Genomic DNA, 14,080 nt, shown 5'->3' with positions numbered 1-14,080 from the left:
TTCTTTTCAAACTTTTTTGTTTTGTTTTGTTTTGTCTTTTTTGAGACAAGGTCTCACTATGTAGTTCAGCCTGGCCTTGGGCTCACTTTGTAGCCCAGGCTGGACTCAGACTTGTAAACAGTTCTCCTGCCTCAACCTCCCAATTGTTGGGATTACAGCATGCACCACCATACCTTGCCCAAACTCATTTTCTTGAAATTCTCTCATCTTCTTCCTCCTGTTAGGGCCCTGGCATCTGGACTGGCACATAATAGGATTAGCATGAACTTTGTTTTCTGAATTGAGCTCTGGCATTTTGTATCTAGGGTAACAACAATAAATCATCAAGGCTGATAAAAAGGTCCTGAAGTGTATGGTTAGGAGAAAAATTTCCTAGAATCTTAACCATCTCAAAGGAATACCAGTATGATTTTGGTCTTAACATCCAAACTATAACCTTTAAACATATGGTTCCAGGATTTCCTAATACCCCAGACCTAAATTCTTTACTGTGCTTGTTTCTGCAGGTTCCCTACTTCAGCAAAGCTTGGCAGCATGTGATACAGATTCCTCTGCTCTCAGGTACTTTCCTGTCCACCCCAGGACCAGCAAAGCGTGTTGTAGCTGAGCCCTATGTGTAGCACTGTTTTTCCTTTTCAGCCTCTTGTCCTTTAAGGCCCAGTCAGATAGCAGACTGCTGTAAGAGTCTCATCGCTGTCCTAGAGTAAGTAAAATGCTTGTTCTACCTAGAAGTAAAATCTGTTGTTTACAAGGTGCTTTTCTGGTAGATACCTATATGAGCACAGCAGACACACAAACACACCTCTGAGCACAATGCACGCGTGCACACACACACACACACACACACACACCTCTGTGAGCACAGCGCACACATACACCCGTCTGTGGTTTTGCTTCTATGGTCTCCTCTAAGTTTTGGATTGCACACTGCTGTTAGTGCATGATGAGGCTCGCACTTACTCTCAGCTGTCACTTGCCCCTTTGAGCAGCACTCCTGTGCCATCTGCGTTGCCCACCCAACAGCCACACAGTTGCTCTCAGTTACCCGCTCAGCTGTTGCAGGATCATGGTGCTTACATGCAGGGTCTTGCCCTACTCATTCATGGCTTCAGAGGGCTAGCGTATGATGCCGACAATTTTATAGTGCATCATTATAACTTTTATTATTAATTATTGCTGCTCTCTTTGTTTATTTTTGGGTTGTTTTTTTTTTTTTTTTTTTGAGGCAGGGTCTCACTGTGTAGTTCAGGCTGACCTCAAACTTACAGCCATCTTCCTGAGTGCTGGGGTTACACACTTGTGCCACCACGCCCAGCTTCATCACTTGTTCTTATAGCAAAATATTTGTTTTTTTACACTGTCTGCCTTCCAGTTTCCTACTAAACTGATATTCACTAACCATTCTCTATTGGTATAAGTGTTAAGTGCCTTTTGTGACTCCTCAGTCTTGAGAATACTACAGCCTTGTCTCATAGACTTTGACTCTTCTAAGAATTGATTTTACGCATTTGTAGGCTTCCACATTTAATCCTGGTAACAAAGAGTAGTCTGTGTGCTATCGGTAGATTCTTTTATTCTAGGTAGATGTCATCAAAGATCTGAGTCACTTTATTTTTGTCTTTTTGAGACAGAGTTTCAGTATGAAGTTTAGGCTGGCCGTGGACTCACATTGTAGCCCAGATTGGCCTTGAACTCATAGTGATCCTCCTGCCTCAGCCTCCTGACTCCTGGGATTACAGGCATAAACCACCATGCCCAAGCTTGAGTTACTCATTATTAAGCACTCTGGTATTTTAAATTACTGAAAGCCTAGACTACAAAAAGCTAGAAAGGTCAATATAATGTAGTGAATCTGACAGGTTGTTAATAATTAATGCATTCTTTCAAAGATGTCCAGTTTCAGATGATCTCGACATGATTGGAGTTGCCAGGCAGTACATCCAGTTAGAGCTTCCGGCTTTTGCATTAGCTTGTCTAATGCTCATGCCCCACTCAGAAAAGAGAAACCATCAAATTAAGGTACCTCATACTTTTTCCTCAGGGTTTGCCAAGCAAATGGAAGTCCTCAGGTTGCACATCCTTTGCAAAAGATTGCATTTTCTTTACATGAAATCCATGAAGCACAAATCCATTAGTATAGTGGGAGGTGGGTTAGCGGGAAATGAGGCAGAGGAGGCAGGCAGAGAGGCAACCAGGACATCTCTCAGGAGAGGTTTGGATTACTTTATCTGCGGACAACAACCAATTGCTTGTGAGAGTAAAGTGAGAAGATGAAGGTATCCTCCATTACCTCTGTGCACTCCTCAGAGGAGAGAAGAAGCCAGCAGGTTTATGTGTGTGTTTAACCAGAAGCTGTGAGCATTGTGAGGTGGAACTTTAAAAATAACTCTCTTTTTCCTTAATAAAGAACAGGTAGAGCACAGCATTTTTAATAATTTGTTTGTTTGTTTCATTTTGTTTTGTTCCGTTGTATTTTGTTTTGTTTTGTTTTGTTTTTTATCAGTACCAGGAAACGAACTCACAACCATGTACTTGCAAGGCAAGAACTTATGCTGCCGAGCTGAATCCCCAGCCCCTTTTCTGTTGTATTTTTGTGACAGGGCCTCTCTGTGCAGTTCAGACTTGGGCTCACTTTGTAGCCCAGGCTGATCTCGAACTCCTGGTCTTGATCCTCCTGCCTCAGCCTCACAAGTGCTGGGATTACAGGCGTGCACCACCATTTCTGGCTAGCATCTTGTGTTTTATGGTTATTTCTTCCACAGGAGTATAAGGAAGAACATAGAGATCTATAGAAGTAAATATAGAATATGCAAGTTTTTGTGTTAGTCTATTAATGACGTTTTCTCCAAACTATCTTTGTTTGTTATTGATATTTTTTTTTTCCTCTTGATTATTCATACACTCATTCCTTGCTGTTTGTTTGTTTATTTAGTCTTTTTGAGACAGGGTCTCACTATGCAGTTCAGGCTGACCTTGGGCTCACTTTGTAGCCCAGGCTAGTCTGGAACTTGCAATGATCCTCTTGCCTCAGGCCTCCTGAGTGTTGGGATTACAGGAGTGTGCCACCATGCCCGGCATTCCTTGCTGTTTAACATTTCGGTATTTAAATAGATGCCTTTTGGGGGCTGGGGATTTAGCTCAGCGGCATAAGCGCCTGCCTTGTAAAGCAGGCAGTCGTGAGTTCGATCCCTGGTACTGATAAAAAGGAAAAAGACCAAAAAAAAAAAAAAAAAAAATAGATGCCTTTTGGCAGTTAGAACAACAAATGCTGATAAGCCTTTTTTTTTTTTTTTTTTTTTTTGCAGTACTGGAAATTGAACTCAGGACCTTGCGCATGCCAGGCAGGCACTTACACCACTGAGTTAAATCCCCAGCCCCTTAATAAGCCATTTTTAAAGTTGTGTTTTAATTTTTTTTCTAGACTTTTCTGGGCTCATGCAATCCTCAGATCATTTTACAGCAATTAGAAGAACATATGAATTCTGGACAGTTAGCAGGATTTTCACATCAAGTAAGACAATTTTATCTCTTTTTTTCTGTGAAAATTTGGTCCTGGAAAATAATTATTCTTTCTAAAGTAAAATTTAGCTAGACTTTCTTGCTGTTTAATAGGTAAAAACTGTTGTTTTATTAAGATCTCAATAGATTTTTTTTAAAAGGCAGGGATCCTGGCTGTTTTACTTACTTACTGCTCTGCTCATTGGAAATTTTATATCCTTAAGTGTTGTAACTGGGTATGCAAGGGTGTTTGTTTGTTGAGGTTTTTGTTTTGTTTTGTTCTTGATTTTTGAGACAAGATTTCACTGTGTAGTTTAGTCTGATGTTAAGCTATATAGCCCAGACTGGCTTTGAACTTGTGTCAGTCTTCCTGCCTCAAGCAGGAAGTACTTTTAAAGCACTTTCCCAAGTGCTGAAATTATAGGCATGTGCCACCACACCTGGCAAATGGTTGTAACTGCAAGCAGATCATCCTCATAGGAAGTTCCGAAACCTTTAACCGCAGGGGCTTTCCATTTCCTTACTGCACGCTAGACTGGGCCAAAGCCTTTCCCGCCTTCAAACAGGGGCTTGGTGTTGATGCAAAGTTCAGCTTCCAGTTGCAGGAATTTTCAGGATTGCAAAAAGAATTTAGAGCTAAGCACACTTTTAATATGATGATACCTGTTGTTCTATAGATTAGAAGTCTGATTCTGAATAATATCATAAAAAAGAAGGAATTTGGGATTTTGGCAAAGACAAAATACTTTCAAGTGCTGAAATTGCACATGATAAACTCCAACAACATCACTGAGCTAGTCAACTATTTGGCAAGTGACTTAAGGTAAGTTCATTTGAAAAAATTAACACACTGTAGAATTTCCTTAAAGTATATTTTTATTGCCGGCCATGGTGGCTCATGCCTGTAATCCCAGCACTTGGGAGGCTGAGGTGGGAGGATCGTTGTGAGTTCGAGACCAGCCTGGGCTACAAAGTGAGTTCAAGGCCAGCCTGAATTGCATAGTGATTTTTATTTGGAGGGAAAACAGTTGCAGAGTGACCTGGTTGTAATTATGAGTTCAGAACAGGAGACTACTGCACATTCCCAGAAGTTAACTGCCTTGTCACCGAGGGTGCAGAGCATGAACTTGGAATCAGACTATGAGACCACGTAGTGCAAATCCCTGCAATGGGCGTCTCATTATCTGCCTAAGCCAGAGTTACAGCTGGCTTCCTTGGAGCCTGCTAGGGCCCTGTGAGCTTCTGTGGCACACGTTCTCTACAGAGCCCCACTAGCTGATTTTCTACACAAATGTACAAACAATAAGCTTCTGGGGGCGGAGCTGGGCAGGGCGTGGAACATGAAACAGGAGAGGCTATGGGCCAGCATTGCAGACCCAGCCGCATGGATTTCTTCTGCTTGTTTTCCTCCTGAGCAGCCGTCATTGCGTGCTATTGTTTATGGATGAGTAGTAGTATTTTTTGGATGTGTATTATTTTTTGAGGTATAATTGAGACATAAGCCACACATATTTGGAGTGTATGGTTTGATGGGTTTTAACATCTGCATACCTACGAAGCCAGCCCTGCAGGAAAGAACAAACATTTATCACCCTGGGAGTCTTCACAATCAGTTTTCTTTCTCCACAGTGTAGATGAAGCATCTGCCTTGATCAGTGAGTATTCAAAGCACTGTGGGAAGCTTGTGCCACCAGATGCAGCCCCCGGGGAAATCCTGAAGGTAAAGCTGGCTGCCAGCTTCTTAGGCTCTAACCTGATGCTGTAATATTTCTGCAGTCTTGAAATTGACCCAACCTTGCCTGGTGTTCTGGTGAGAAATCCGTTCTTGTGTGAAGATAAACAGTCATGCATTGGTTAAGGCCACATTCTGAGAAACTAGTCATATAAACATCCCAGAGCCTGTTCACCCCATTTACACAAACCCGCATGGTATGGGTCAGGCATTCAATGAAATCCCAGCTACTCCAGAAGGAAGAGCACCAGTTTGCAGTCAGCCTGGGCAATTTAAATAAAAAGTAAGATGAATAGGGATGTAACTCATTGGTAGAGACCCCTGGGTTCTACTCCCAGTGCTGCATGAATGGAAAGAAAGAGAATGAATAGAAAAGAAAGAGACAGGAAATACAGGTGTGTGTGGCAGCTGCCACTGTAACTGGACAAATTGCTCGATGGTCAGCTTGTGTTTCTGAGTAGGAGTACACCAAGATGGTGATTGGGAAGTATGCTAAGTATGCGCCCTGGGGCACATTTATTATTAAGCATAGTTACTTGCGCTGTCCTTTCACACAGCTGGCAGCACAGCAGGTCTCTGTACCTGGTGGGTGTGATGCACTGTGCTAGCAGCAGGGCAGTGGCTGTGACATCACTAGCACAGGGCTTGCTCAGCCCCCTTGTCGTCTTAAGAGGTCATCATCCTCGGTGCAAACCCTCATGGACTGAAATTGCGCGACCTTTGTTCTATCACGGAGCCCTGGAGTGAAAGACAAGGAAGGGGCAGGGCTGTGTTCCAATTGTGCCACTGGGCGGTGTCTGACCCAGGCAAGCCCGTTACCTGCCACCCTCTCCTGGACTCTTGAGAATCATCATTCCTTGTAAAGTGTAGTTGCTGCCAGTGAGAAACTAAATTTCAGAAAGTATTGGTCACTGTCACATTTGAGTATTTGTTGCCTTTATTTCTTTTCATTCTATGTCCGTGTGTTACGAGGATTGAACTCAGGACTCGTGCATACTAAGCTACTACTCTACCACTTTGGTTTTTTGGCCTCCAATTTATAATCCTCCTGTTTCAGCCTTCTGAGTGGCTGGAATTACAGGCTTGCACCACCATGTCTGGTTATTTTTTTCTGTTTATTTGAGATATATGTTCCCTGAAGAAATACGAAAAAAAAAGGGTATACTGTTCTGAAATCTCACTGCTCAGACAGAAGATCACTGTTAACTATTTTTCTCCAGTACTCTGCTGGGAATTGAACCCAGGGTCTTCACACTGAACTATATCCCCAGCCCTTTTTATGTTTTTTATTTTGAGATAGGGTCTTGCTAAATCCATGCTGGATTTGAACTTGCAGTCTTCCTATCTCAGCCTCCCTGAGTGCTGGAATTACCAACATACACCACTATACCAGGCTACTGTTAATATTTTGCTATACATCCTAATTTCTTTATAGATAAAATATGTACATAATTCTCCGATTTTGAATATAAATATAAGAATGTTTACTTTGATTGAGTTTTGGTAGTTTTAGTAAATTTAGGTATGGTGTTTCTTTTCCTCCTTTGGTTCATATCAGGTATATTAAAATAAGTTTATTAAGCCAAGTGTGGTGACCACACACCTGTAATCCCAGACTCAGGAGGCTGAGGCAGGCAGGAGGATCTCCATGAGTTTAAGGCCAGCCTGGACTGTATAGTGAGTTCAAGGTCAGGCTAGAATTACATAGTAAGACCCTGCCTCAAAAAAAAAAAAAAATCAATTAATTCAAATAAAGAACTGACAAATGTTCACTTCCAGTTAACTACATAATGTTACTGTTTTTTGAGATTGTTTGGTTTGGTTTTTGAGATAGGTTCTCACTGTGTAGCCCAGTCTGGCCTCAAACTCAAAGCAGCCTTTTGCCCCAGCCTCTAGAGTACTGAGATTACAAGCATGCACCACCACACCTGGAAGATTACTGTTTTGAAAAAAAATACTGAAAAGGGGTGGGGGTGGGGAGGATACATCTGATACAGATTTTCAGCCTTTAAAATGTTTCTTCTGCCAGGCGTGGTGGTGTACACCTGTAATCCCAGCACTCAGGAAGCTAAGTCAGGAGGATCGTTGCAAGTTCAAGACCAGCCTGAGCTACAAAGTGAGCCCAAGGCCAGCCTAAACTGCATAGTGAGACCCTGTCTCAAAAAGACCAAAAAAAGAAAAATGTTTCTTTTTAGTCATATCTGCCTAAAATAACAATTAATTTTACCACTATAGTTTATTCTCAAGTTGTATAGGTTATCTGACCATTTTCTCTTTTAAAAACTGATACTCAGGGGCTTGAGATTTAGCTCAGCAGCATAAGCACCTGCCTTGCAAGCAGGCGGTCAGGAATTCGATCGCCGGTAACAATAAAAAGAAAAAGAAAAAAAAAGTGTAAAAAAAAACACCTGATACTCATAAAATATTTCCTTGTTTTTTTCCCATTTAGATGTTCCTTAATGGATTATAGTAAATCATCAAGCCTTTTTTAAAAGTGACAAGAGAAAGCTTGGAGTTTGCTACTAACTGACCGTATTTATTATAGTTTTAAAATTGTGTAATCTATATGCACTAGCTACCCACAAGAATAACTAAAAATGCCCAATATTAATATAATTATCCAATAAAGGATTTGTATGCTGAGTTAACACTTTCATTGCCAGTTGCCTGTATAATTGATAAATACTTCATTTTCTGTCCCGTCCATGAGGAGAACAATGTAAACATAGTCTGTTCTTGCCTTAAGAAAGCCGCCATGTGCTTAAATCCTCTTTCCTGCATGTATAAGAATAAACATCAAGCTTTTGCGCACCAGCCGCAGTCAGTGTTTGTATTGTGTTAGTTGTGGCGGGCTTTGGTCAGTGGTCGGACAGGTGGATCCACGCTGGGCAGCCGAGCTGGAGGGAGATTGTGCCAGGGCCCGAGAGAGTAGAGGGAGCAGAATGGGCCTCAGAGACTGCAGTTGCCACGACCATCGTGCACACAGAAGTCCAGCCACCCTCAGCCACCAGCCGGGATAGAAGTGGTTTCTGCTTGTGCTTCCTGGGCTGGGGCCCAGCAAGGATGGAATCAGAGCTGGGGAGCGGTGGGGTGGGCACCACAAGGCGGGGCTTTCCCAGGACAATGCCTATGGGCGGGGAAATAAGAGAATGGAGGTGATGGTTGAGGAAGGGATGTGACAGTGACAACTGTGACGGAATGATTCACCTGAGAGGATTTAAGTTCCGCCAAAGTGGGAAGACCAGAGGACTGACTGGGAAGTGGAAGGCTACTTCTGCTGGAAAATGTGCGGTCCCAACATTGGGGACAAAAGAAAGGAGAAATCCCAAAATGCCATGCCTTTATTTCTGCTCTTTCTGATGATTATGGTGCCATCGTTTCTCTTTTTCAGTATAAGCAGCTGTTTGGAAGTCCAGTTTGCTGGTTACCCCTAACCCATCCATTTGTCACTGGACATTTGTCCCTGAGGGTAACTGTTCTGCCTCCTTTGGGAATCTTAATGTGTTATGAGCTGCATCCTCTATCAGGGAATAAGTCAGGCACAGGGACACACAGGTGGATCCATGCTGGGCAGCCTAGCTGGAGGGAGATCACACCTGGAATCCCAACTACATGGAAAGCTGAAACGGGGGTTCCCAAGCTCAAGGCCAGCCAAGGTACATTTTTAATTTGTTTTGTTTTGTTTTTTGAGACAGGATCTCACTCTGTAATTCAGGTAGGCCTTAAATTCACTGTGTAGCTCAGGCTGGCCTCAAATTCATGGTGATTCTCCTACCTCAGTCCCCCAAGTGCTGGGATTACAGGTATGTGTCATCACCCTGTCCTGGGTAATGTAGCAAGACCTTGTCTCAAAAGGTTTTTTAAAGAGCTGGAGTGGGAAAAAAAAGGGAGCTAAAATGCTGGGTACAGTGGTGCACGCCTGTGGTCACTGCACTTGGATGCTGAGATGGGAGGATCATTGTGAGTTCAAGGCCAGCCTGAACTGCATGGTGAGACCCTATCTCAAAAAGACAAAAAAGCAGAATCAGGGAATGGAATAGACATCTGTTTTGCTGTTTCTCTTGCTAAATACAACTATAAACCCTGCATATAGGCAGAGGAAGAGGGTTTCCTTTTGACCTTTAGTGTCCCAGACCTGGATCTCAAGAAGCCAGAAAGCTGTGAACCCAAATGGGCACAGATGGAGAAACCCACAAAGGACTCTCAAACCAGGGCCCAGGTGAGGGCCTGCTTAGCAAGTAAGAGCTGCCCTGCCTCAGCCACAGGAAGAACAGCCCCACCCGCAGCAGCAGGCTTACCCACTGCACAAGCAGCTAAGTTTAGCCAGGTACAATGGCATGTTCTACACTGGGAGGCTGAGGCAGGAGGATCTTAAGTGTGAGCCTAGCCTGGATAACTTGGCTAGACCGTGTCTTAAAGAAGTGCAGGAGATGTAGCTCAGTGCATAGCTCCTGGGTTCAGCCGTTGCTGGCGGAGTATAGTAACCTATAAATTGTGAGTCAGTAAAGCTTGGAAAACAGTAAAATGTGGGTAAGGTTATCTGGAGGGTCACACAGAACCCATCGCTCATTCCTCTGGAATGGAGATTTGGTGAGGGAGGGAAATTTTACCCAGTACACTGTTCTCACAGTTGAGAGAGTTTTTATTAGGAATTTTAAAAATGTCTTTTAAAATGCAGGAACAGGGATTTAGCTCAGTGGTGCAAATGCTTGCCTGCTAAGTGCAGGGTCATGAGTTTGATCCCTGATACCCCCTGCCCCCCCCAAAAAAAGAACAAAACTTAGGGTCACTATACTTTTTCTCTTTTTATTGTTTTTTGAAACAGTAACTTGCTCCGTAGTTCAGACTGGCCTCAAATTCACTTTGTAGCCCAGGTTGGCCTCGAACTCACAGTGATTCTTCTCCCTCGGCCTCCCAAGTGCTGGGATTACAGGCATGTGTCGCTGCATCCAACCACAGTATACTTTTTGTTAGAAGTTTGAAAAAGAAATGGGTAAGACATATACAGAAAATACAAATACATGATTACCCCCTTGGGCAGGTTATATTTTGTTGATTTCTGTGCATCATTGTTTTTATGGTTTTATAAAGTGATAATCCCACTGCATATGCAATTCTGTATTTGATACTCTTCAGCACTGTTACAAATTGTTTTCAGTACTAGGGACTGAGCCTCGGGCCTTACATGTGCTAGGCAAGAGCTCTACTGCTGGGCTGCCCTCCCAGCTCTCCACCCCACCCCACCCCGAAAGTGTTGTTTTTAATGGTTGCACTTTATGGTGATTCCTACTGTAACAGGACCACTGGGTTCAGAGCCAGGCAGGTTTGGCTCGCATTTCTGCATCTATATTTAGGTTTATGAGTTAGGTGGGGCTGCTTAATCTCTCTGAGCTCGTTTTCTTATCCATAACATGAGGATAATAGACTCTCTCTGACGGTCTCTTGTTAGGATAGGACCCGAGCCAGACCAGTGGCAAATTTGGCACTTAGGAAACTCAGGCAGGAGGATTGCTTACAGTTCAAGGCCAGCCTGGGCTACACAGTGAGGCCCTGTCTCAAAAAAAAAAAAAAAAAGAAAGAAAGAAAGTTAAATTTAAATTTAAAAAAAAAAAAAAAGATGTAGGGCCCTCAAAACCCTAGGTCAGCTGGGCATGTAGTTCAATGGCACAAGTGCTTGCATGGCAAGTGCAAGGTTCTGAGTTTAAATCCCAGCACCAAAAAATAGAAATATAAACCCTAGGTCATTTTGGCTGCTGGGTGTCCATTAAATATTTACTATTATGGATATTTGGACCTCACTAATACTTTTTTACTAGGCCTTTTCCAAGCTTGGAAATAATTCCTTTAAGATGCGTTCCCAGGAACAGATTTGCCAGGCCCACTATAAGGATGGGGCATTTTGGTTTTGTTTTTAAAGGACAGGACATTTTTGAGGCGGAGGTCGATGTGTAGTACCAAGCGGTTCGCCCTGCAGAAGGCCCCTCCTCCCAAGAGAGGAAGGCTGCCCCAACCATCCCTCGCTGGGCCTCACCTGCTGCCGTCTGATTTTAATCTGACAGGTGAGAGCGGCAGTTCCCTGTGCGCACTGGTACCTCCTGGATATTTGTGTGGTTGAGCCTTAGGGAAACCAAATGTTAAAATGAAATCACAAGTGGAGTGTGTTCTTATTTATAAATCCGCAAAGGACGGAAGAGATCAAGCAGTGGCACTGGACATCACGAGTGGAAAGCGGTGTCCAGGCATCACTGCGTCATGCTGAGTCAAAGTACCTGCTACCCATCCTAATGTTGGTTTCCTCCTGCAGAAAAAAAGCCCCCGTGGGGCAGAGGAATTGCTTTTAGTATGCCAGATAGGTCACATTTTGCTTGATTGTTTGTTTGTTTTTGAGACAAGGTCTGGCTATGTAGCCCGGGCTGGCCTCAAGCTTGCAGCAATCCTCCTGCCTCAGCCTCCCCCATGCTGGGATTACAGGCCTAACCCAGGGGCAATTTGTGTTTGTTTTTGAAGCATAATTACAAGTTTAAATGTGCAGATGGCCAGGATTATTCTTGTCATATTTTATGTTTGCATTATCTCTAATCATTATTTTTATTATTTTTTCATTATTTTTATTATTCCATTCTCATCTCCCATGCAACCATGCTGTGTACTTTTTGTTGACAACAAATTTTTAGTAAAGATCTCAGCTGTTTTCTAACTGAATATCCTTTTAGTGGATTTTTTTTCTCTGTTACAAATGAAATGTCATTGTACGCCTCTAACTGGACACAGCATTCACAGCGGGCCTGTGTACACGTAAGTCAAAACCAGAGGCTGGCGATTTAGCTCAGCGTCATAAGCGCCTGCCTTGCAAGCAGGCGGTTGTGAGTTCGATCCCTGGTACCGATAAAAACAAAAAAGACAAAAAAAAAAAAAATACCCTGTGTGTTCTGCTCATTCTCTACTCTCCTGCTGTGATGTATTTTCTCCACATGTAGCCAGGACTTGTCACGGGCTCCCACTTTGTTCCGCTGAAGGCCCAGGTTGCCAGCTTATGCTTCCACAGCAGGTGGCATGGAGGAGTCCACGCAGAAGCTCCTGGCTGCAAAGAGTCAGATATTTCACAAGCCCTGAGTCTAAAATCTGAGCATCACTTCCGGCCCACTCCTAAGTGGCGCAAGAGGGGTGGGCACGCCAGCCCCACCCGCCTTTCCAGCCCCTCTGCTCTGCCTGGCTACAGCCCCACCCCAGCTTCCTGCACCTCAAGTTTCCTACGCAATCCAAAGCAATCCCCTCACTTGCTGCGGGCTATCTCACTAGGCTATGAACTGCTTTCCATCAGGCACCTTATTTGGGGGTTCATTCTTTGTATCTCCAAACCCTGGAGGGTGTCAGGCAAATAGGCAGCTCCTACATGTATTTATGAAATTAGCCAGGCATGGTGATCCTCCCGTATTATCCCAGCACTCTGGAGGTCAGCAGTTCAATTCCAGCCAGGGCAAGCCAGTAGTTTAATAAGACCTTGTCTCAAAAAGAAGAATCAGACCTGGCATGGTGGCACAGCCTTGTGGTCCCAGCATTCGACAGCCTGAGGCGGGAGTAGTGCTGCAAGCTTGAGGCCATCCTGAACTACATGGCAAGACCTTGACTAAAAAAAAAAAAAGCACTGGATGAGCCGAGGCAGGAGGATCACCATGAATCTGTGGCAGTCTGGGCTATATAGCGGGTTCAAGGCCAGTCTGGACTACGTAATGAGACTTTCTCAAAAAATAATAAGTATATTCTTTAAAAACTGGGGATGTGGTTCAATATATAGGTCCTGGGTTCAATCCTGAGCCCTGGGGGGGTTGGGGGATGAAATTAAAGAATTTAAGCTGGGCCAGGGATTTAGCTCAGTGCTGTAATGCCTGCCTGGCAAACTCAAGGTAGAGTTTGATCTCTGGCTTAAAAGAAAAAGAATTTAAGCGGCCCATTTGTAGGATAAAATTCCTCCTTGAATGTTTTATGCTCATATGAGCAAATGATAGGACTACATGACTTCATGACACAGAGAGACGGGGGTGGGGGTGGTCAGCAGTGACAACCTGGGTGGCCGCTGTGTGTACGGTTTTCAAGACTCAGGGGCTGGGGGCTTAGCTCAGCAGCATAAGCACCTGCCTGGCAAGCAGGTGGTCATGAGTTCAATCCCTGGTACCGATAAAAATGAAAAAGACAAAAAACAAAAAGACTCGAGTCTCTGTCCATCTGTCATGCCTTTGGGCAGGCTGAGAGCTCTGTTTTCATTCCTGATACTTGCATGACTGCTTGGAGGAGAAAGTGACCAGGAATATGTTCTTCCTCCTCCCAGGGATGCAAAACCTCGTCCAGTGAGAAAGGACGCTCAGTTTCTGCCGCCTGTCATGCCCTGCATCTACGCTGTGTGACCCATTGGATCCCTGCGAGGCTCTGTGTGTGTGTGGCCAGGGTCCCAGGGATTCCATAGGCCCTGCATCATTTTTGGTGCCCTGTCTTGGAGGAGGAGGCCATGCCCCATCTGGCAGCCCATGGGAGCAGGCCCCAGAGGGACAGGACTGTGCCTGTATCTGGATTTTCAAATCTTTTTTCCATTCTCTCTTTGCCTAGCTAATTCACAGCTTTGTACTTGCTATCCACATTCTGTGATCTATCAGAGAGACTCATAGAATCACGCATACTCCATGAAGCATGAGGGTATTCTTTGTAACCAACAAAATAACAGAAAAAAACAGAAATGGTGTCACTTCAAAACCAAGATTATTACCAATTTGTTTTTTCCAGTGTTTTTATATAAACTGGGCATGGTGGTACACGGTTGTCATTTGGGAGACTGAGACAGGACAATCACCATGCGTC

At 43.9% G+C, this 14,080-nt stretch overlaps 1 protein-coding gene across 4 annotated transcripts in view; it reads left to right on the top strand.

Moving 5' to 3' along the window:
* The window catches only part of Kntc1 (kinetochore associated 1), a 75,599-nt gene extending 67,555 nt beyond the window's left edge, over positions 1–8,044 (top strand). For 2 of the 4 annotated variants that reach the window (XM_063225554.1, XM_063225555.1), the window contains 7 exons: positions 507–561; positions 640–703; positions 1,890–2,019; positions 3,422–3,511; positions 4,176–4,321; positions 5,128–5,218; positions 7,260–7,671. In XM_063225554.1, the coding sequence (XP_063081624.1) occupies positions 507–561; positions 640–703; positions 1,890–2,019; positions 3,422–3,511; positions 4,176–4,321; positions 5,128–5,218; positions 7,260–7,367 (684 nt within the window). In that variant the 3' untranslated portion in view covers positions 7,368–7,671. The other 2 variants (XM_063225556.1, XM_063225557.1) reach the window with 2 other exon arrangements.
* The last annotated feature ends 6,036 nt before the right edge of the window (positions 8,045–14,080 follow it).

Source organism: Cavia porcellus, unplaced genomic scaffold (genome assembly GCF_034190915.1).
Source record: "Cavia porcellus strain 051 isolate PalLab524CR breed Dunkin Hartley unplaced genomic scaffold, mCavPor4.1 scaffold_16, whole genome shotgun sequence".
NCBI classification, from domain to species: domain Eukaryota; kingdom Metazoa; phylum Chordata; class Mammalia; order Rodentia; family Caviidae; genus Cavia; species Cavia porcellus.
Note: the sequence above shows the minus strand (reverse complement) of the source record. Positions and strands in the feature narration are given on the sequence as shown.